General features: G+C 42.0%; 1 protein-coding gene across 10 annotated transcripts in view; it reads left to right on the top strand.

Moving 5' to 3' along the window:
• Positions 1 to 24,065, top strand: part of LOC120726710 (cytoplasmic dynein 1 intermediate chain 1) — a 65,960-nt gene that overhangs the window by 38,077 nt on the left and 3,818 nt on the right. For all 10 annotated transcript variants that reach the window (XM_040020523.1, XM_040020527.1, XM_040020528.1 and 7 more), the window contains 6 exons: positions 9,055 to 9,201; positions 11,085 to 11,198; positions 11,348 to 11,481; positions 11,759 to 11,903; positions 19,293 to 19,433; positions 23,039 to 23,164. In XM_040020523.1, coding sequence (XP_039876457.1) covers positions 9,055 to 9,201; positions 11,085 to 11,198; positions 11,348 to 11,481; positions 11,759 to 11,903; positions 19,293 to 19,433; positions 23,039 to 23,164 — 807 coding nt within the window. The remainder of the gene's footprint in view (positions 1 to 9,054; positions 9,202 to 11,084; positions 11,199 to 11,347; positions 11,482 to 11,758; positions 11,904 to 19,292; positions 19,434 to 23,038; positions 23,165 to 24,065) is intronic.

Below are 24,065 nucleotides of genomic sequence, written 5' to 3' on the forward strand. Positions count from 1 at the left end.
AAAAAAAAAAAAGTATTTGGTTGCACCTGTGCGACCAACTGTTCGGGTAGCAAAAAAAAAAAAAAATTCTGCAACCTTCCCTGTGGTCAACAACAGACACACATTATGCCCCTATTGTGGACTAAACCAATCAGAGATAGTAAGGGGCGGGACCTCACTGATTGGCCATGGTCCAGTTGAAAGTGCAGGTGGAAGAGAGAGGTAAGTAGATGAATAAAGCGATATCGATTCATTAAATCCTGAATCGACTTTTAAATATAACTGTGTTTTGCCAGAAACGCCAGATTCTCAGATTAAAGCTCACAAAACCATTTCAACAACAACCAAACAGCAAATGAGAGCAGGTACACCGACTCCACACAAAGACGTAAACACAGACCCGACGCATCAGAATCAGCTTTGTCTTTCTCGGCTTTCTCACCCGACGGCCCGCAGACGGACCCGACGCTGTCGGAGCTCGGCGATTCTGCGTCGGGTCCACTCTGTGTTTACGTCTTTTTGCGCTGATTCTGAGCTGCAGGTTTTGTCTCTCTCCAACCAAAATTCGCCGAGCCAGCAGCAAAAGAAGCAGCAAACTACGCTTCACATTTGATCAATGTCGTCATGAATTTTGCTGTTTTACTTCCACGACTATTAAAATCACACTTCATGCACAGCTAGCTCTCTATCTCTCTCTGTACTTCAAGAACAGTTTCCCGTCTCCAATCTCTGTTTTCTGTATTATTCATTCGCTTATTACCCACCAGTCTACCGTTGTTTACAGCGCTGTGGCTGCTGTCTTTTTCTTTTCTTTTTTTCACTTAAATGACCTCGGACAAGAAAGCCTGTTTTTTCTGTTATTCAATACTGAAGAAATTTAAACTTTATATGCAGAATATTGTAGAATATTTTTAAGGTTATCTGCTATAAAAAGCCAGACCAGGAAAATCTCCTTCATGTTTTTCTGTGTTTTATTCTCAGTTACTTTCACACAAAGGCATCTGCTGTGATGTTCACAATTCTGAAGAAGTCAGTACTGATAAATGATCAGAATTATAATATTTCTGACTGTCTGAGGCTAAGTTGAATCGAATCGGGACTTTGAAAACCGGAATCGAATGGATTATAGAAATCAGTGATGATACCCAGCCCTAGTGAGCAGCCTAGGCACGGCAGAAGTGGATGTAGCTGTAATAGGAAAAGAACTATTGCTAACTTTTCTGTTAAGGCCTGATCCGTCTGAAATTCATAGCCAGTGCTCTGACACGATGTCATCAATCTTTGAATGCTGAAAAAGCACAGTGTATCCAGAAAAACACATTATATAAATTATTATAAAATTTGTGTGCGCCTAACTTTTGTGCCGGTACGCCTAACTTTTTAAAGTTAGGCGTACCGGTACGCCCATGGCAAAAAGTTAGTCTAGAGCCCTGCTTAGTGTCACATTGGGCAATGCACTCAGGGAACCATGCACAAATATTTTTGGCAGTGTGCAGCAATGCTGTAATATTGCATTCTAATGAAATACTTGTATGTGTAATAAACAGATGTCATAGGAATGTCAAGGATTTGTTTTCATTTTCTGTTTCTTCTTGCTTTGCTGCTGCGTGACCGCTTTTTTAACTCTTCTATCACAGCTATTCACAGCTTCCTTGGTTCTTAAGTACACCTTTCTTTTTTGAATGTACTTATCTAGTGCCGCTTACTGTTTTTCCAAGTACTTTTTCCAATAAAGAATAATTTAACTGTGGTACTAACTAGCTGTGCTATTGTTTCACTTTTTCATGATTTTAACATGAAACTGAATTTTTTCTGATGTTTTAAAACCCTGTTTACAGAAAGAGATTGTGGAAATTGGGAAATGAAACAAATGAATAAATATTAACTCTTGTTTTTATAATTGTCAAAACCTGAAGTCACAGTGAAAAACAAAGTCTGACATTTTACACTTTGTCCCAGTTCTTTGGAAGTGTGGTTTTTGTAGTTTGTTCTGGTTTGTGTTTTTCAGCACACAATATGCTGAAAAACACAAGTTATCAAGTTATCAAACTCTGCTTTGGTCAAGAAAGTGAATAAACTGTATATGAAACAAAACAGCGTAGTGGGGATCGGTTAAGGTAGTTTCATGACCTCACTTTAGGAGCCACTGATCTATGTAGCTCCCCAGTAAAGGGTCCGCCTCTGCTGTGGATTCTGGTACCAGTGTGCTCTCCCCTCACGACGCCTGTCCCAGCAGTTGGACCCTTCATCACCCCTTCCCAGTTGGGTCCAATCTTGTAACTTCACACCAGCCTCTCAAGTGGGCAAAGTCATACCACATTAAAGAGACCGTTTGACTTAAAGCCTCTGCTGAACCCCCCCAAACCACAAGACTCCCTGTAACAACCCCTGCCGCTACTGTCATATCCCATTGCACTCAGTCATATTTTTATTAATATCTCGCTGCCTAGCGTTCGTTCTTGAGTCTCTGGCACTTCCAGAAAGGTTGGGTAAGAGAAGTGGGGGAGGCAAAGAGGAGAGAAGGAGGGAGGGCAAGGGTAGAGGGAGTAGGAATGAGAGGAATATGTGACGGCATTATTCATTGTCTTTGAGTGAGTTTGAACCCATGTGCAGCTATACTGGTGAACAAAATTGCTCAGAAGGCTTAGCAGACAGTGTGCCAGTATTTGATATCGACCGACCAACAGTGTCTGTGTGGAGAGTTTAAAAGTTTTTCCCATTGTGATTAGATGTCAATAGATGGAATTTCATCCCTCAGAAAGTAAGCGTTGAATTTTATGGAAAATTTGTTTATCCTGTACCACTTTAACGGTATCGATCAGAACTTAATCCTTTCAGCCGTTCTCATAAATACCTTAAAAAAAACCTGAGATGTCAACATCAATAAACATTACACCAGCACTGGCCAAGTGAGTATAGGAGCCTAGCAAACAAACAAGATATGGGAAAATAAAGGAAAACCAGCTCTAGCAGGCAAAGAAAGGCCTGTTTGTGTTCCCAGAGCCGCCTCCTCATGCTTTCGCTCAATTCTTTGCCTGATGAAATGGAGACTCTGGCTTGGTATTCCTCTCTCCCTGCCAGAAACCACAGAGTGACAAAATCTGTGGGGTGTCATAAACGAGTGAAGCCAGGGGGAGAAAGGGAGGAGAAAGGTGGTTGCGAAGCCGGGATGCAACCAAAGACAGTCGGATCCATCTGGTCCTGATAAGGCAGAGTGGAAAACAGATGAGTGCGGTGAGGCAGATGGTGGGTTTGGGGGGGGGGGGGGAGTGGGATGAGGCTAGAGAGTGGATCTGTTTAGGAGGATATACTGCCTAGCGTGCCATATCAGGCCCCCTCCCCGTTTCTCCTCAACCTAGCGCTCTCACTTCATTCCTGCCTGCCCGAGTGGACTTGAGCAACAGTTTGTTGCCTGAGGAAAGAACAAAAGAGAGGCGGAGGCAACAAAAGAAAGACTGTTTGCCCCTCTGTAGCTTTCTTTCTTCTTATGTCATTCCTTTACACATCTCTAATCCCTTGCTGGGTGCCATCTTTCATCACTGTGTACCCTGTGTGTATTATCCTATACAGAACACTTCCTATTGATACAATAAAGGCTGCCAGAAACACTTAGCCTTGGGAGCCTGTGTGTGATATGGTAGATGATACATGTGTGCAGAACCTGCCTGAAGAAAGAAATGGAACCTGCTGTTCTTACTGCCACAGTATCTCCCTGTAAAACTTCCCCACTTTATCTCAAGCATAATATAATGTACCAAAGTGACTCTTGCTGCTGTCTTTTCTTCCGGGAGACATAACTCCCTAAATCCTGTCCATCTGGATTGGCAGGAGATGACGCAGAAGGTGTCTGACCTGCTCTGCATGTGAGATGAAAACCACCCAAAGAGCCACTCTGCATTTGGAAATGAAATGTCAGGCTTTGAAGCAACAGCAGTGATATGGAGATGCACTCCCACTGCTTCTATAAAAACCATAGAAGACATGAACTGCATTTATATTAGGCTGATTTAAAGAAAAAATATCTCTCTTTATCTATCTCTCGATCTATCTAGATAGCTAGATAAATAGAGCTAAAAGGCCCAGCCACCCAGTGTATGTAGGCAAGGTGACCTGCTGAAGTTCAAACCAAGCATTGGAATGGGGAAAACTCCAATTTATGTGACTCTCGTGGTTGTTGATGGCAGATGGGCTGGTCTGAGTGTTTCAGAAATTCCTGAACTGCTGGGAGTTTCTCTCACAACCATCTCTAGAGTTTATAGAGATTGATTCGGAAAAACTAAATATCGAGTGAGAGGCAGTTCTGTGGATGAGAATGCCTTGATGATGCTAGAGCTCGGAGGGGAATGGTCAGACTGCCTAATGGGAAGGCAACAGTCATTCAGATAAACGCCTGCTACAACCAGGGTATGCAGAAGACCATCTCGAACAGCTTCAACTCTTCTACGAAGGCTTTTCACAAGGTTTATGGGAATTTTTGACTGTTACAGAAGTGCATTTGTGGGGTCAGATACTGATGTTGGACGAGAAGGTCTGGCTCGCAGTCTCTGCTCTATTGGGTTGAGGTCAGGACTCTGTGCAGGCCAGTCAAGTTCTTCCACACAAAACTCACTCATTCATGTCTTTATGTACATTCGGGGACATTCCCAAACCGTTCTCACAAAGTTGGAACATGAAGTTGTCCAAAATGTCTGGATTATCTGAAGCATTAAGAGTTCCTTTCACTGGAACTAAGGGGCTGAGCCCAAATCTTGAAAAATAACCCCACACCATAATCTCCTCTTCACCAAACTTCAAACTTCAGACAGTGCAGTCAGAAAAGTACTGTTCTCTGGCAACCTTCAAACCCAGACCCATCCATTGGATTGCCAGACAAAGAAGCGTGACTCATCGCTCCAGCAAGCACATCTTCCCTACTCTAGAGTCCCGTGATGTTGTGCTTTACATCAGCGTACCCCACCGAATCTGCAGAAGGATGGTGACTTCTAACCATTATGTGGCTCAGCGTCCGCTGAACACGGTCTTTGATTTTATGTGGCCTACCAACCATGTGGCCGGCGTTCACAATCACTTCCACTTTGTTATAATACCACTAACAGTTGACTGTGGAATATTTAGTAATGAGGAAATTTCACAACTGGACTTGCACAGGTGGCATCCTATCACGGTACCACGCTGGAATTCACTGAGCTCATTCATTCACAACTGTTTATAGAAGCAGTCTGCATGCCTAGGTGCTTGACTTTATACACCTGTGGCCAAAGAAGTGATTGGAACACCTGAATTCAATGATTTAGATTGTGTGAGTGAATATTTATGATAATAAAATGTAGCTAGACACTTCTAGTTTCATTGTTTGTCTTTGGTTTCCTGTGGCAAATGACTTCCATCACTCACTCATGTTGCTTGGTCGAGCAGTTCAGAAGCTGCAACCTACAGACTTCCCGTTCTGCACAGCCACATTTTGAACAGACACAATCACTCAGAGAAATTCTGTGACTGCATCCGCATAGCTGTCCTCTTTTCAAAACAGTAACTTGATATTTGCATGCATGTGACACCATTTGGTGACATCTGTAAATTGTACCTGCAAACCATTACACGAGTTACACTCTCCCAGAACGAGCTGTAAGTTTCCCAGAACTTGAGACCGTTAATGCAGTACTAGATTGATACATCCGCTTTTATGCAGTCATGTTTAGACACTGAAATATTTTCCTTTAACATATGCAAAACACATGTTTTGAGTCTCGATGGCAAAGATTCAAAAAAATGAATAAAAAGTAGACAGAATTACAGAAAGATTACAGAAATCCAGCCAAAACATAACCATGCTTCCCATAATTCAAATGTATAAAGTCAGACATTAATTTCCTCCGACTTTGAAATCGAGATTCCATCAACGAGTTCACATTTAGCTTAAATCATAAACTTGCTTATACTGTAGCACGCAGCAAATTGATCTTATTTCAACGCCTAATTACATGCAGTAGATTTAAAACGGATACAAGTTTCAAACTTGTGCTGATGTGACATTTGATTAGCAGAATTTAGGGAGAACGACTTTAATCTTAAGCCCAAGTTGCTGCTGGCAGACGCCTCATAGTGCGTTACTGGGACAAAGCGGGGCTAATTTTCAGTAGCTCTTTCACTAAGCCTGACAGCACATGAGGGGAATGATGGCATAACCTGTGGTTTCTCAAAGAGGGGATTCAGAGTTTAGTCGGGAATTTTCCTCTTAAGATGGGAACACTGATAGGGCTTACGATTGAAAGTAACATATGGATCAAATAGAGGAGTTCCTTGATTTGATTTCGTTTCTCTTTGTCATTACTCATGTGGGGTAGAGATGTTTATTTAGGGTGTTGACGGCACTGATGTTTTACGTTTGTGTCTGTATATTCTTGTGGAATTACATGTTAATTTTTTAATTTTTGTTGGCGGAAATAATAAAAGAAGCTTTGGTCTTTACTAGAAAGATGTGAATTTAATGAGATTGCTTATATTTTAATCCACCTTGACAAAGATACTAAAACCTCAGATGAGCGATGCTTTTACGAGGCAGGTTAGCTGTTCCCCCTGCTTGCGCTCAAACTGTCAAACCTTTCTTCATAGAAGAAGAAATCAGACCCAAGAGTTCTTACATTGTTTGGAGTTTTGAGACAGATGGTTGTGGGGGTGGAACCATGTGCATGTTAAGCGGATGTGTGTGGGTTTGTGTGCGGAGATGACAAAGGGTGCAGGACTATGGTTTATTAGCCCACTGATGGAGTCTGATGGAGGGGGAACAGACCTCAAACAGCAGCCTGTGAGACGACCACAGAGGGTAAAGGTCACCGAGAAACTCTGGGTCATTAGAGTGATCACAGCCAAGAAACAAACCTCCGCGCGCTTGAGAATAGCTGCCTTTTCAGCACAAAAACATCATTCCAGACATTTTTTTCTCTTTTTTTGATGATTTGTTAACACACAAGCACATGATTGTATATTGCTTAATCCAGCGTGTAACATGTCATACAGTGCACCAGTGATCTTTTGTTAATCAGGCAGCTTTAGATGTTCCTGGACGAGCTGTCAAGTCTTGCTTAGTAATTCATGCTAATAAGCCTCTAGCCTCGATCCCCTTTTTGTCGGACTGTGTAAATAAACTTTTCAGATCGAGCCTTCATGCCAGCTGACAAGCACCTTTAGTTTTTACCACCAGAGTTTCGTTTATTTTGAGTCTAGACATCTGAAGTGACTCCCGAGCCGTGCCGCTGGAAGCCGTGACTCCTCAGAAGTAACAGAAAAGAGAAATAAAAGAGCGTGAAGTGTTTTCTTTGCCTTTGGTTTGTTTTCCAGTCTCCTTTCAAAATGAACTGGGGTTTGGAGTTGGCTGCTTCGCACATGGTGTGGTGGAAGGGATGGGGAGAGAGGGAGACGTAAAAAAAGAAGTGAAAAATAAGCACATTTTACTACTGCAGACGTAGTGGGATCTTTCTACGCTATAAACAAAATACATTCAATTAGTGTTTTTCACTATGATACCTTTACTACTGTATATTTACTTGGCACATGGAGTCTATGACATGCCTCTCTCATCATTTTTCTATTGACAGAAATTTTAATTTGTAAAAAAAATCAAACATGTAGAGACTTAAGAGTTATAATGAGAGTCCAAGGTACAAACCAGGTATAACCATCATGGTTAATGCACCTTTGTCTAGATTCAAGTCAGCAATATAAGATAAGGAACAGTTAGCGTACTTTGTTGTTTTTTTTTACCACTTATAGACGTTATTTTTGCTGCTACAACCTGGCAGATGTTCACGATAGTCATAAGTATAAATAAAGCCAAAACTCCTGCAGGCTGAGCCAGCCTAACTGACATTATGAGTACTTTCTATTGTTTAGCATTTACCTTTATCCCATAATTACTGCTTGTGGCCACGGTGGCTGCTGTTTAGCTAAACTTAACATAGTTTCACTTGAAGCAGTTGTCACCTTTTTAAGGCATTATAACAGTCTCTGTTGTACAAACTTATATTGTTCTCGCTTGAACAATACCCAACAAATTCCTTTGTGGTTTATTTTTTTATGGATTATTTATATGATCATTATAAATTAAACTGTGTTGTAGATGTATCCTAGGTCTTGCCTTGTTAACGCAGTGATGAGTTTTGGAGGATTCTGATAGAGTTTTGTCTCCACGCAGTCTATGAGCTGCTGTTTCAACAGCAAAACATCTGACATACAGTTTTCATGAACACTAAAACTGTCACCAGCGCTCCTTCCTACAAATCTACGATTGCATGAGGCAACGATCCATTTGCGAAATGCACCCTCCATGTTGTTCTAGCTTTACTGTTTTTAGTTGTGATTTGTGTTTGTGAGCTTTGCTCTGTTGGCTCTGTCGTGCCTGTGAATTATTTCCCTCTCAACAGGACTATGCTTTTTTTTTTTTACTGGTTCTGATGAATCTGTCAGTGAGTCACACCAGTTAACCTCCTGTAGCGCTATGCTGCAGGATGCTGAAATAATTTTCTCATAACTCAGAAGCGCAGATGCTTCAGTGGCTCTGGGTCAGGGGGAGCTAGCTGAGCTGTTGCACGCAGAAGCCCTTATGGGATGCGCACCGAAGAGGAACCAAAACTCAATAAACACAGCGTCGAGGGGGGGGGTGGTAGTTCAAGGGTGCGCTTGTCATGACGGAGTCTACGGTGAGCGCTCCAGTGGCTGCTGGGGTTTTGATGCTGTAATGTGAAACGGCTGGGGAGGGAAGGAGGACCACAATTCCCTCTTTGTCTGGTCTCCACCCCAGCGTCACCCCATTCTCGTCTCCTCAGCGGACCTTCACAGTGCCCACACTCGTCATCTCCGTCTCCGTCTGTGTCCCCACGTATGCCACCCATCACGATGTCTTGATTGCTCGCACTCACTCGCACCCAGCCAAGTGTTACCGTTTCGAGTTCATATCTTTTCCTCTGGGCTTTTCTACCATCTGCATTCAGTTCATAATAATGTCAGTTACATAAAATAACACCAGCATTGAATCTGAGTAATGCGTCCTAATTCTCCTCTCTCGTTTTCTCTCCTTAGTCTCCGGTGGTGTCTGTGGGCTTTGCCAGGTTTCATCCCAACCTGGTGGTGGGGGGGACGTACTCAGGACAGATAGTCCTGTGGGATAATCGCAGTCATCGCCGGACCCCTGTCCAGAGGACCCCTCTGTCTGCTGCTGCACACACTGTAAGGATGATTTAAACTGTCAGTATGATACATTTATCATACAGTATGTAAAGGTTTATCTCTGCTTTACAATTAGAATTGTGATATTAACAGCAATAACGTCTGCAGGAAATTACACAGTAAGGAAAGTAATAAATAGTTTTCCTGCGATGATACATCATTATTAAAACCTGGAAGGCAGAACAAGGCTTTCCTTCAGTATTTAACAGTTATTTTTTTAGCAGGATTGTTTACCCAAAATTCTGGATAGCTGCTTAAATCATAGAGTAGTTATATTGCACCAATCCATCCTTCTCTACAGCCATTCACGGTATAATCAAACTAGGGAAAACCCTTGCTCAAGGCTGTGCCACGACCAAAATTAGTGCCACCGTGTGCAGTGGATTTATGGTTTTTTGTGTAGCGGCCTTCAGATGGGGTCAAGTTGGCAATTACATGCAATCTGTGATAAATCAGCAAGCATCGCAGATCTGCTGCCATGTGCATTCATAATCTTTTCCCCGAGTATGATGATCCTGACACAAACAGCTAAGAGTGATAAGCTAGGTCATTTTAGCTAATTAGCACTCACTATTGCTTTGTAAACTGTGATCTTCTAGTTCTTCACCTCCTAAATGAAAGACCTGAGATCCAAATTACATATAGCTGCCTGTTAAAAGTGTATTATTGTACACTCTTATCCTGACGGCAGTGCAACAAAGAGCATTCACAACAAGAAACTGCTAAAATGGATCTCCAGCAGGGACGTAATTGTTCTCTAGTGATTAAAATATTGCAGTGGATTCTGTATGTGGATCAAAAGTGCCCAATTTCCATTAATCTTCTTTTGAGAGGTCATTTAAATGTTCTTTGATTGAAAATTAATTTTAGTGGAGGGTTGTTGGAACCGTGTTTTGCTCTTCAGAGCTCTGTGTGAGTCATGTGACTGAAAACTAAATTGTTAATTTGGTTAAAAGTGTTGAAATACACTTAGGCCAACATGGGGAAAAAAAGCAGATAAACACTTTTTTGATCCAAAAATTCAGACGTATGAATATGATAAAAAGATTTTGATTGCACCAATTACACTGAATGATTTTTACATGATAATCTGTATTCTAGGGTCTGTCTGCACTTAGACGTAAACTTGATAAAAGCAAGACATAACTGAAAGAGCAGCTCAGTTCAGCTATAGCAAATTACTGTTGAATATAAACTAACGATATCTTAAGAACCCAGCTTGTTTATAATCACAGCTACAGTAGACACACACATTGTTACATGCCATCCATACTGTAGCTTTAAACGGGCTGCGGGCTCTAATAATGAGGCTGCCACTCTCCCGTTAGTGGGTACAGCATGCTAGCATGGTGCTGATTGCTGAATGGATTCTTTGTGCGACCCGGCGCACAAATCAATTACTGCTCAGTAATGATATAATGGCTTCACACACTCGTGGATTTGAACAGCAGCACATGTCTGAAACGTTGGGTGATTTAAAAGGACGAATGCACACTGGCATGTGAGCTGTCTGCATCTCTTGGCCCCAAAAAGCATCTAATGACGTCATGTGCTAAAGGGGAAAAAACATGTGATCATTACAGGACAATGTTTATTCGTTTCATAAATAGTGGAATATCACAATTAATGACATGGTGATGCTGCTGACAGCCTGCTACAATTAGGACTGTTTCAGCTATCTGTTGTACAAGAGAAATTGTTATGCTTCAGTTCAAAGAGGCTAATAATTAAGAACTATAATGTGATCACAATGTATTATCCTAAACGATGTTGTTGTAATTATACTACAGTTGATAACAGCTTTTTTTGTATTGTGCACGGGTAAATCTTCACCCAAATCCATTTGTTTGTCTCTGCGTATGATCGTGTGTGTGTTTGTCTAGCACCCAGTGTACTGCGTGAATGTGGTCGGCACACAGAACGCCAACAACCTGATCACCGTGTCCACAGACGGCAGGATGTGCTCCTGGAGTCTGGACATGCTCTCCCAGCCTCAGGTACACAAAACTCTTACCGCACATCAGTGAAGCAGTCCACACAACCTGCCAGCAGCATTTAAAAAAAGAACTTTTTCACTCACTAATGCTGTGTTTTTGTTGTAAAAATGCAGGTTTATGCTATATCCACTCTAATATAATGTGTGTAGGAGACCATGGAACTGGTGTACAATAAATCCAAACCCGTGGCAGTGACATGCATGGCCTTCCCCACGGGAGACGTTAACAACTATGTGGTCGGGAGCGAGGAGGGCACTGTGTACACTGCATCCAGACATGGCAGGTTGGTTAATGAAACATGTATTCTTAAACACAGATATGCATTAAAGTTCACCAAACGTCTGCTGAATATGAAACAGTGCTCGTATAATTTACAATTATAGAATATTAGAATTATAACATTACCAAAGTTTAAGAGGATGATTGTCCCTAAATTAGATTACATTTAAGTAACTTAAAACTTAAAATGTGATTACAAATGAAGTTCTCCCTCTTTTGGAGGGAATTTTGGGCTAATGGTCTCAGTTCCAGATGTTGCCTTGTGCGTTTTCCCTCTCCAGTAAGGCAGGTATCTGTGAGATGTTCGAGGGCCACCAGGGGCCCGTCACAGGCATCAGCTGTCACAGCGCGGTGGGCACCGTCGACTTTTCCCACCTCTTTATCACGTCCTCGTTCGACTGGACCGTCAAACTCTGGAGCACCAAGGTACAATGTGGGAGGTGTGTGTTAGTGTGTGTGTGTGTGTGTGAGGGAGAGAGAGAGAGGGGATGTGGAGAAAGAAAGGTTGTGCGGGGGGTTGATTGTGACCTCCAAGAGGTTTTTAAGCAGATCCTGAGAGGGAGAGAGAATGAACTAGTGAAGAGGGAAGGTTGAGTAGAGAAGGTCTCGTACAACTTGTGTGTTTCTCTACATATATGTTTGAATAAGCTGTTATTGTGCGTATATGGGTACTCTGTGTGTGTGCGTTTGTAGGAAAAGTATTCACTGCTAACTACAGACTGTATATAAGGATGGTTTTAGCCTCCAGAGCTAATAACATAGAAAATCTGCAGTCTATGAGCTCACTTCATTTATAACTTCATTTATGAGTTTATGTTCTAATTTTACTTTCAGCTCTTATGTTAATATAACATAGTGTTGATTTGGTAAATTATGCCCCCGATGTAAATTGGGATACGTTTTAGGAAGACCTACTTTGTGATACTGTACGATCGTGTATTATCACTGTGTCTCAGACAGAGCCACCACTCGCTGTTCACCTCCAGCTTCAAAACATCAAATTGGGGATGATCAAAGTGTTCAGGTCAAACAAGATGCAGCCTCTGGAGGTGAAACATGATCCCAACACAGAAGTGGAAAAAATTGCAGTTCCTTTAGGTGCCACTCGAGGCGTGCTCCAAAAGAGACTCCATTCCCATAGATTTCACATTTAAGATATAGAGACTCGACCTGAGTAATGGAGTTTGTGTAACTGAGTACATCTCCATTGATATGACTACTGCCTACCACGGTGAGTCTTGGAACCAGACCTTTTCACTGTGTCTGTGCACTGTTGGTGAGTTTTAGATTATCTGATGGATGTTCTGTGATACAGCAAATCAAAATGAATTTATGCATCCGTTTTGTTGAGTAAAATGATCCTCTTTAATTAGGCTAATACAAAGCAATAATTAGGTTATAGACAATTTGCTGCTCTGAACCATTCAGGTGTTAATACAGTGTTACAATCTTCAACTGGTGTATATCTCACCCCAAGCACACCCAAGAGCAACATCTCTACAGTTGAGACCAAAGTGAATATGTTTGGTATTAAAACCAAACATAGCATATCAGCACAAACATCTTACACCAACAGTCAAGGACGGTGGTGGAGGCATGATTTAGGCTGGGCACCTTGCAGTCATTCATTCGACCATGAAGTCCTTTGTGTACCAAAGTATTCTAGAGTCAAATATGAGGCCGTCTGTCTGACAGTACTGCAGCTACACCAAAATCAAGGTATTGCAATGGCCCAAAGTCCAGATGTCCACCTGATTGAATCCATCCAAACCTCAATTAACTGAGGCAACACCATAAAGAAGGATGGGCCAGAATTCCTCCATAATGATGTGAGAGACTGATAAAGTCACACAGAAAACAATTAGTCCACATTATTGCTGTTAAAGGTGGTTCTACTGAGTTATGGATGAAAACTTTCTTCTTCAGAAAACCGCACGTGCGCCTGTGCATTGCACCGGTAGGGTTTATGGATGTAACCACTTGTTAAGCTAATGTTAGCTGCTAACGTTACCTCTGGCTTTGAAAAAACAGCATGGCAGCAGCCAAAACACTAACATTGAAGCTTTAAAATACAGAGTCCAAAACCAGTGGGTGACATCGCTGTGCCTGCATCCATCTTATATATACAGTCTGTGTTAATCATCAGTAACCATCATCATTATTATTATTACCTGGTTTCAGCCTGTCAAGCAATTTCCTCTTAGGCTGCGCTCTGTTTCTAGTAAGAGCCAGTTAACCTGCTCTTTCTTTGGAGACAGCAGGTGAACCACTAGTATTACAGATGTCAGATGTCTACATTGCTTCAGAGAAATGTGTGCCTCCAATGGCAAAAGTCACAAGAGCAGAAATAGCTCCACACACGATTCTTAGCTTACCTCAATTAATAAGACCTATTATAAGTGTAATTATAGTTAGTTAATCTTCCAGTAGTCCATTATTTAAATGAAACTACAAATACTTGCACTTACAAAGAGACTGTCAGCTGTTGTTCAAGTTTCCGTAGAAATATTTTGCTGAGAGACAGCGTAGGATCTGTTTTTTTTTTAATTTAAGGCTTGTTGCACCTAATCTGACGTGTGTGTGTGTGTGTGTGTTTTTCTGGTTTGTCCTGGGTGTACATGTGTGAAAGTCCCTTGTTTGTATGTGTGGGTGTCCCTCCTACTCAACTATCACTGCAAAACACAAATGCACTGATGGGATAGTGCTGGCTGCTGTCTGCAGGCACACTTAGTGAACCTAAGTCAGACCCACTCTAAAGGTGGGCGCTCCTCCTCTCGCTGGTTTTGAGTGACCTCATCCTCTCAGTGCTGTTGTTCTCCTTTCAAACCAGTGTTATGAATTCCATTTGGCAGCATTTCAGAAGCGGTAAAAAGCAAACAGCCACTATTTCTGTCAGAGTAAGGCTGGTGAATAAAAAAAAATAAAAAAATAAAAATCTCGGCTAATACAGTGAAAGGACACTTCTGTGGTGGTGAAACAGAAGTTTTGGCTTAGGTGTATATGACATATTGCACAGAAAGGTGTAGAAAATGGATACTCATGTAGTAACCACAGGGTAAATGGAACAATTAGCCACAACTAATATGAAAAATGTTAAGTAGAATTTAAATATGATTATGATGAGTGGCTTGATTAGAAACAGTAAAGCTGTAGAAATGTACAATGTATAAATTTGAGGGTATGAATAATTAAAACTGCTAATGGTCAAAAAATGAAAATAAGGTTACATTAGCTAGCTAAAGTTATCGCTAGTAGTAGAAGTACTGGGACTAATGGGTGAGTTGGGATGTCATTCACTAACAATAAAGCCAGAAACATGATGGATAATAGCTTAATTAGCTAGCTAGAATTATTATTATGAATGATTGTTGGAAATTGTTATCTTAGGCAATGTTTCTGGCTACTAGCTTATGGCTAGTGACTGAATTTGCTAGCTGATTGTATAAATAGTAGAGATAGCTAGCAAATTGTTACAGTTGCCTGTAATTTGCATGGAAGACACCAACTTCTCTACAAACACTCGCAATCCAAAGCTGTTTGCAACCAATTTCACTTCTCACTAACCAGTCAGGGAATATATGTTTTTCCTTAATGACCAGTGGTTGCCAGGGCATCACAGACTGGTTGTTTACGAGACCTTAGCTGATAAATGGCTTGCTGAATGTAATCACAAAAAGCGGTAAGGTGAGAGTAGTCAAGGTCAGCATTAAAATGAAAAGTTTTAAACGTGTGTGTGTGTTCCTGATGAAGGCTATCTGAGGCCTGAACGATCCAAGAGATTAAAAGAAGATTGATATTAGGAATATGAATTAAAGCTGAGGTGCAAATAACAAAAGAAAATGTGACAATCAGTTTTTACTATTAATCAGTTAATGGTTAGTAGTAAAAATTGATGCTAATTTTGAATTATAGAGGTTATCATGATACATACATGCATAGGGTGATATCGTGTACAGCCCAAAATCAGAGGCATACCTCCTTGGTGTAGTAAAAATACATAATTCATATTGCATATCAGCTTTATGCAGGATCCAGTTACAGTTTTCATTCTTGGCTGTGACAGCCAATAAAGCACTCTGATGAGTTTTAGCCCATGTTAGCATGCAGCCAGTCCATAAGTCTTGTGCAGCGGGTCCCGTGACACATATTAAAACATTTCTGTGGATTTTCATCAGAAGAGTGTGTTATTTTTCAGGATTTGGGAATTCCCTTTCCTTTGAGGGTCACCACAGGAATGTGTGTCTGTCTCTTATCCCACATAACCCATATTTGTGTGTGGGCAGGAGGAATACCTGAGTGTGCGTGCGTGTGTGTGTGTGTGTGTAAATACAGACACACCACACATGCCTCATGGTACACCTTAAGCAAGCTGCCTTTGCTTGCCTAAAATCCCCTCGAGGTTTGCCTTCAGCCCTCCAATCATAAGCATCACAAACTGTTTTGAACACACAAGCGCATGCACGTTTGCAGCGAATTTCCTCTGCATTCACGTGCGTTTGCCCTCACGGTTCAAAAAGGCCGTCCTACAGACGTCTGCGTATGTTTTTACACTCAGCGGTGCAAATATTGTGGTTAGTGAAACCATTCTGAGTCGGCCAGAGTGTGAAGATGTCGCGACGGCTGGGAGTGGGTTTATGATTGTGCATAACTTGAACCATCTTGCACGCTTGACCCCAAAACCAGCATCTATGAAATGATTGGATGGAGCACAATTACTCCACTGTTGCTGTTCTTAAGAAGGTAATCAAAGGCCTGCGTCTCTGTCGGGTCAGATGATTGTTAGCGAGCGTTTATAATATTTCAGGTGAACATCTGTAGATACGCTGACTCGTCACTTCATTAGTTACAGCTTGTTACCACCAGGTTTGACCCCCTTTTACCTTCAAAACTGTCTTAATTCTTTGTGGCATTGATTCAAAACACTGCTGGAAACGCCCTGAGACATTTTGGTCTATACTGACATGACAGCACCACGCAGTTACGGCAAATTTGTGTCTGCACATCCATGATATGAATCTCCCATGTCACCACATCCCAAAGGTCTTTTGAGTGCAGCGTTAAGTTCAAGCTTTGCGACACATTGTTCCTTCCTATCAGCTCAAAGCAGTCTGGCCATTCTCCACTGACCACTGCCATCAACAAGCCATTTTCACTCACAGAACTGCTGCTCACTGAATACTTTCTCTTTTTCAGACCATCCTCTGCAAACCCAGTTGAGACAGTTGTGCTCACTTTGAATTTTAGCAGGTCATCTTGACCATGACATGGTCAAGCGTATGTCAGGAGAAAAGAAAACGTTCTGGTTGGGATCTTGCAGCACAGCGCATGAAGGAAGAATTTCTCATTTAAGGACAGTATCTCCATTCCCTTGGGGCGCATGTTTATTAAAACTATCAAACTAGTGCGATTTTTGAGATGCAAATGCAGCGAGGATAGAAGCGGTGAAATTATATGACTGGCTGCTGCTGAGATGAGTGTTTTGGATCCCTATAGATGGCTGCGTGATGAGATGTTTTCTGAGAGAACGGCTTCCTCCTTGACATTTTGATTTCCGAGACAGTTAAAGCAATTTGATATTTTATTATTAATGCCAAGGTGGTGCCTGCATTTTTGGCAACGATATCCAAATGATTTAATGCTTAACTTGCATTAGGCTCTCATTTTTTGTCATTGCTTCACTGTGATGCTAAATATCAGTGCCCAGTTTTTTAGTGTTGGTTTTCAGGCTTGTCAAGGCTCTGCAGCTTTTCAGCACAGAAAAGATAATGACATCCAGTTACTTCATGTGTGGCGCCACAAGGATTAAGCTTCATTTAAAGATTAGTTTAAAGACTTATTCACCTAAATTATCTTCCTTAAAATTGGTAGATATAGACAAAATAGTAGTTTACATTATGAGTACCCAGTAGAATAGCGAGAGGGCTTTATTCATCTTATTTTGTCTTCCAGGTTTAGTCATTACTTTGAGTCACGGCCAAATGACACATAGGACAAATTTCAGAAAGTTACCTTGAATGGGAAACAGAGGTGTTTTTCTTCAAGACTGATTATCTCGATAAAATCACATGTGCAGTGTAACCGGCTGTCATAAAACCCCCAAAATGGGAACAAGTAAGCGAGCGAGAGAGAGCGAGAGAGAACATAAACAGGTACGACTTCGATCGAATGCTGGAACTGCGAGATGGAGAAAAATGACCTCTGCTGTCATCCTGCCGGCTGGAAAACAGGTTCAATCGAGCCTTGAAATTGGCTTGGCTCAGTTTGTTTGTGTTTGTGTGCGAGTGTATGTGAGTGCGCGCTCTCAGATCTGCCGTAGAGTGAGGGAGTAAAGGTGATGGAGAGAAAGGAGCAGGAATGAGAGAGAAAGGGAGAGACTGCATTCTTTCATTTGCTGTTCTAGCCAGCCTGTCTCCTCTCTTCCACTCCTCCCACTCTACCTGCAAGGAATGTAGTTTGTATGCTTCTTGAATCTTAACAGTCAGCTTGGGAAAAGTTTTTTTTTTAAACACACATACACACATATTAAGCTGTACTGACCCTATGTGGGACACATGGGGTTTGTATTACATATCTGAGTTTTTGATCAGCAAAAGATCATGACCTTTTTTATATCAAAGAAAGGTGTGGGAACCTGTCTGGTGTGGGAATTTGTTCTGTGCTCGAGTATATTTGACCCCCAAAGTCCAGTTTGTTTGACTAGTATAGTGTCTGTGTATGATGTTTGGACACAGCTAATTGTGCTGAGCCCAGGCCCGCTTGATGAAGTGGACTCTGGGCATATACTGTCACATCATAATGAAGTGTGTGTTGGAAAAACAGACGGAGGAGTTGAGATGCTTCTTTACGTTAAGGATGAAGGAAAGACGGTGAAGAGGAAATTACTGAGAGTTAAAGAGCGTACTGGCAGCACGGGCATGGAGAGGGAGAGGCATTTGTGATCAGGCATGGACTGAGACAACTGCCCCTAGTGTGAGTAAACTGCAGCACAAGCAGTAGCCTTCACCTACTGGTCTTTCTCCCAGAGGTTAGTGTAGTTCAAGGTCAAAGTTCTCATTGTAGGCAGCTGTGCATTGTCCTGCATAGTGCAGTGCATGCACCACAAAACCAAACATGCACAGTAAGGGAGGACGCCGGTGCGAGAGCTGACTGCATCTGTTCTCTGACCTCTGACTTTGTCACGAGGACTTTATGGAGACGCAACGTCACAAACACATAATTGTTTAGGTCAGTATAATGGGAGGAGTTTGTCCACCAGACGAGGAATGACAGATTTGTTTCGGAAGTGTAAAACGATGCCTCTGAGCACATAAATAACATATAGATCTCTCTGTTAGATTTAGTTTCAGTGTTAAATAGTTGGTTTAAACCATTATCAGTCAGGTTCTCCTTGCACACATGCAAGGACACACACACACAAACACACACCTTCCTGTGCACCATTGTCCATCCCTCCTTCTCCTCCTATTTTTTCTGTCTCTGTTTCTCTCTCACAGCTGTTGTGTTGAGGTTACAGTACACCTTGTGGAGAGGCCTTCTCTTTCATCTCTCCCAGCGGTTTTATGGCGCTGTGTGAATGTGCTAGGCTTTTTAATTAGGCTCTGCACCCAGACAGGCCCCAAGGCTGAGGCAGCGCCACTCTGTCTGAAGCTCCCTCACTCCCTCTCTCCATTCCTTTTCCCTCTCTCTCTGGTATGTCATCCGCTGTAATCCGTCGCTCTCCGCGTTTTCTCTGCTTCTTCTTCTTTTTTTTTCACACCATGTCACTCATACACACTCGCACAGATATCCTCTTTTTTTTCCCTCCTTCTCTTTCAGCACAACAAGCCTCTGTACTCGTTTGAAGACAACGCCGATTATGTGTATGATGTCATGTGGTCGCCCGTGCACCCTGCCATGTTTGCTGCCGTGGATGGCATGGGCCGCCTGGACCTGTGGAACCTCAACAATGACACTGAGGTGTGTGCATACCCTGTATGTGTGTGCGTGTGTGTGTGTGTGAATGTAGCTAATACAGGCCGTGATGGGTGTGGTTTGTGTGTCATCTCTTTGTGTGTTGATGTGCGTGTGTTTGGTGTCCTCAGGGCCTGTTGCTGGGCCTCAGCCCGAACCACACAACCAAACATCCAAGACTTTTCCCTCCCATCAACCCCTCCACCACCAGTCCCTCCACATCCCTCCCAACACACACACAATTCCAGATTCCCCCGTGGGCGTTTCCCACAGACCTTGCTTTAAATCAGACTTTGACATCTCCTTATCCCAGCTCCCACCCAGCCATCCCGCTAACATTTCTACAACCTCTCTCCAATGTTCAGGGAACCTCAGGACCCCACAAACCCCATCCCATCATCCTCCCACACAGTGTCCCTTCGAAGGGGAACACAGATGTGCCGGAGACCATGAGCAAAGCCCCAGCCCTCAGTCCACAGTTCCATGAAAAATAATAATGATAAAAAAAAAGAAACTTCAGACCAGGGGTTGAGTTTCGCAAGGCTGTGGGGCAAGCAGTTATTTTAAGACGAGTGCATTTAAGGCCACTGGAGGACACGTCATAGTATTAAACAGTTTGCAGACAGTGTTATACAGTGAGCAAAATAAAAACAGCTTATTTTTCTTTTAAAGGTCGCACACACTTACAAAAAGTGGAATCAGGGTTTTTTTTGTTTTGTTTTAACACACATGTACAATAAGATACAGTGTAAAAGTAGGGATGCGATTGACTGAAATTCTGGGCCAATATTGCCATTGATGTTTACAGTGCTTATGGTTGGGATATATTCTGGTACAGGTAAATTGCAGATTGAAGTCCCACCTGAGGTCTGTTTTCTTACCAGTTATGTGCATAATCCTAGCTCCGATGTCTGCTATAGGACAAACATGTATTAGTCAGCCAACAAAGATCAAAAACATTAAATCTTTATTTCTCAGGAAGATGCTGTAAAACCTTTTGAAAGGAATCCGATATAGGTCAGTGAGTCAGTGAAGCTCACTTCTGAATGATGACAATGATTCGGAGATGAGCTGTTGAGGATGTGCCAAAGTGTTGGTAGCGCTGCTGTTTTTGCTGCTGTTAGCTTGATTCTGATGCTTGAGGGAATGTAATCAAACTGTTTATTAGAGGGAAAGTGTGATTTCTAGGACACTTGAGCCTAACATTAGCTGGGATGTTAGCTATAATGTTAGCTTATAACCAGCTATTGTTGTTGTCAGCTGTCCGGAGACGGGAGGGTCGCATGTGTAATCTGCTGACAATAAGTAACCGGGGATAATGTCAGGAATAAATCAGCCTATTTATGCACGTTTTTGTGTGTTAGAGTTCAGGAGATGAGGCTTGAGATGTTGGTAGCGTTGTCTCTTTCCTTTCCCTCCTTCTCTGATAATAAACCATACGTATGATCCTTCGAATCTTTGCTCTGAAGACGCAGGCACAAATTCAAATGTCCTTCCATGGACACGAATAGCCACGGCTACTTTTTCTCCGCAGCCTCCACATATGGAGTCCATGTATGTGGCCAGTCTCTAGCCACATATTTATAACACTGTTAGTCAAAAGGGAGATGTCCTTCCCAGCTACTGTATTCAAATATGGTGGGGGAACATGATGGTTTCCACAAACCGCAAAGCCACTCCTATGTATTTTAAATGGATTAATTATACGTTTCTGAGCATTAGTTTGTTGGAAGATGTAATTACAAACTATTCAGTGTATATTTCAGAGTACAGTGTCCCTTTTTCCTTATTATGTAACATCGCAAATCTACTGACTGTACCTTTAATCTAAGCTAACTGTCATGGCTGCAGCCTCATATTTAATGGACAGATGAGCATCAAACTGTCGAGCTAAGAAGCAGAATCCACATTTCTTAAAATCATACTTTGTTACAACTCTGGGAGCAGAGTGGGCACCAAACCTTTGATCACTCGGGTAAAAGTAGAGATAAAAGGATCCTCCTTTCTCCTTCTCTTTTGGTTTCCATGGAGACAACACCTGCAGATACTCTCCATCCTCTCTCATAATGTTCTTTCGCTCTCAGCGTCTCATTTTCTTCAGTCTACGTACATAAATAAAATTGGATTTGGTGTCGCATCTCTTCATCTGCTAAGCCCGTCACTCCCAGCCACTGGGTCCATCGGTAGCTGAGAGTCCTCCCTCCCTCTGCAGCGCAGATGACAAGTTTCCCAGGGTTCCCTCAACAGCAGCCTTTTCACAGACAGAGGAAGAGTTCATTATCGGCGGCCTAACTCGACTAACAATGTGCTTTATGAGAAACATTTGCTCAGACACACACACACACACACACACACACACACACACAGGCGGATGTATCGAACACATGCGCGCACACTGCCTCGCGCGCAGTCTAATAGCAACAGGCTTCCATTGTTACCGTCATATTAAAAACACACAGGCATAACGACATTAACAGAGCTTGCGCGGTGCGCCTGGTTCTCATTTCCAGTGCGCACACGTACGCGCACGCATGCACAACCAATTTAGAGCGCTCAGTTCGGATCCGCTCGTGCAGCATGCGGTTAGCGCTGCTTTCAAATACGCAGAAGCTCTGTGTGTGAGGCGACATGATGCCAAGGCCTCTGTCTCCACCGGTGACATATGTCAGACTCGCCTGCCGCATGTCAGGAGCAGTTCATGTAGACTGTGCACGTGGCTTCAGGGGGTTCTGAAGGTGTAGCGTGAGCACTGCTGTTCACCCACAACAGCAAAGTGAGTTATTACACTGTAAATATCCTGTTGTGTCTACAAGTTGTAATTTGACAGCTTTGTTTTTCTTACCGTCTCGTATAGCTGGATAAAGTGGCCCTTTATAAATAGTAAATTTGCTAAATTAGACCATAATGGTATAATGCTTCCATTTACCAATAAACTATAAAGGGAATAGTTTAAACAGCGATTATGGTCGTAAAAAATGAGGGCCGAGAGGCATGATTTATGCTTAAATGTTTACTTCACTGTATTTTCCTTTAAAATCAAAGGAATATGAGAGGAATTTAAGACTAAATTACAAAGTCACTCATTGACTTTTTTTCTCTTTTTTGAGGAATAAAATTCCCAAACACAAACAGCAGCTGTAAAAGAAGCTGTTTGTTAAGTGCTCTGTTTAACACTCACGTTTCCATATTGCTGTTTATTGGTTTCCTGTTGATTCGGCCTGTTCCTTACCACAAAAGCACGATCCGATATCCCCGTGCTGGTGTCGATCCTGGATCATCAAAACTAACGTTGGTCCAAAGTTCAACATTGCAACTGACCAATCACATTGTGATGTCAGAGTTCACCAGCACACCAATCATATCCTAACCTGACCTTAACCACCTCCTTTTTTAAAAGATTTTTTCCTGAGTGAACATCGGGAGGTTTTGGTCGCTTGCAGTGTTGAACCTGGAGCAGCATTAATTTTGATGATCAGGAACATAACCAAAACCATCTCGGGGATAGCAGACACACCTACGTGTTTACACACCACATTTTACACTCAGTTATCCGTGAACTGTTTGATTTGTTGTTTAACGGTGTGGGTTTGTTTGAACTCTTTGCCTGCCAGGTACCCACTGCCAGCGTAACCATTGAGGGAGCTTCAGCACTCAACAGAGTCCGCTGGTCTTCAGGAGGGAAGGAGGTGGCTGTGGGCGACTCGGAGGGTCGAGTTTGGATCTACGATATAGGAGAGGTACTCGAATTAACTGTATAGCTGACATGTGCTTACACGTTACTTAATTAATACATTAATAGAATATTTATGGCAACCTAAAAAAAAGTGCAGGATAATGATTACAGAGTAATAATCGTAGCATTTCCAGAAATATTACACTCGGTTGTTTTTCATATGATGTTAATATTTTGGCAGTGTGCTCCGGGCTTTTACAAAAAGTCTGCTGAGTTCATTTTTTTTAATTCACTTTGAGTGCCGTGGTGCATGGAGCCAGGAGTTCTCGTGGGTTTAGTTTTCAAACAGTCAAGATTTAATTACCGCCTAGGTGCCAAAAGCTTGAGTGAACTGCAATGACCAAAGTTTATTGGCACATAGAGCGATTTTTTTAGTGCCTGAAATTTAACTTACTGATCTTTTTAAATGGATAATAGTTAAAGCTCATCACAAACACCTCTTTTTCACTTTAATTCTAAACAAAAACCCATCATGTGGTGAAAAAACTTACGTTAATCATCATTTTATAAATATATACTTGCTTATGCTGTGATTCATGTGTGTTTGATCCACTGACATTATTGTGTAACAGTAGAAATAAGGTTGTTGTTTTTTTTTTTTTCCAGTAAAACCTGCACATACAAATAATTCATCTATTTAGGTCTCGTTCTTCAGTGTATAAAGCCCCCACTAGGTTCATCTGAGTGAAAAGAAACATTCACACTCTCCGGATGTCTCTGCGACCTTCAAACCAAAAAGTTGATTTTGGAGATAAAACTGACGTTTACATCAGATCAGTGTTTAGAACACAAGACGGCATTAAATGTGCCATTAAAACTATATACATTGGAAATACTGAGCTAATGACATTGAATCAAAAATCCTTTCTTTGCCTGTTCTCTGGAAATTTGAGTACTTTCCAAAT

This window comes from Simochromis diagramma, unplaced genomic scaffold, assembly GCF_900408965.1.
Source record: "Simochromis diagramma unplaced genomic scaffold, fSimDia1.1 OVJJ01000753.1, whole genome shotgun sequence".
Classification (NCBI taxonomy): Eukaryota; Metazoa; Chordata; class Actinopteri; order Cichliformes; family Cichlidae; genus Simochromis; species Simochromis diagramma.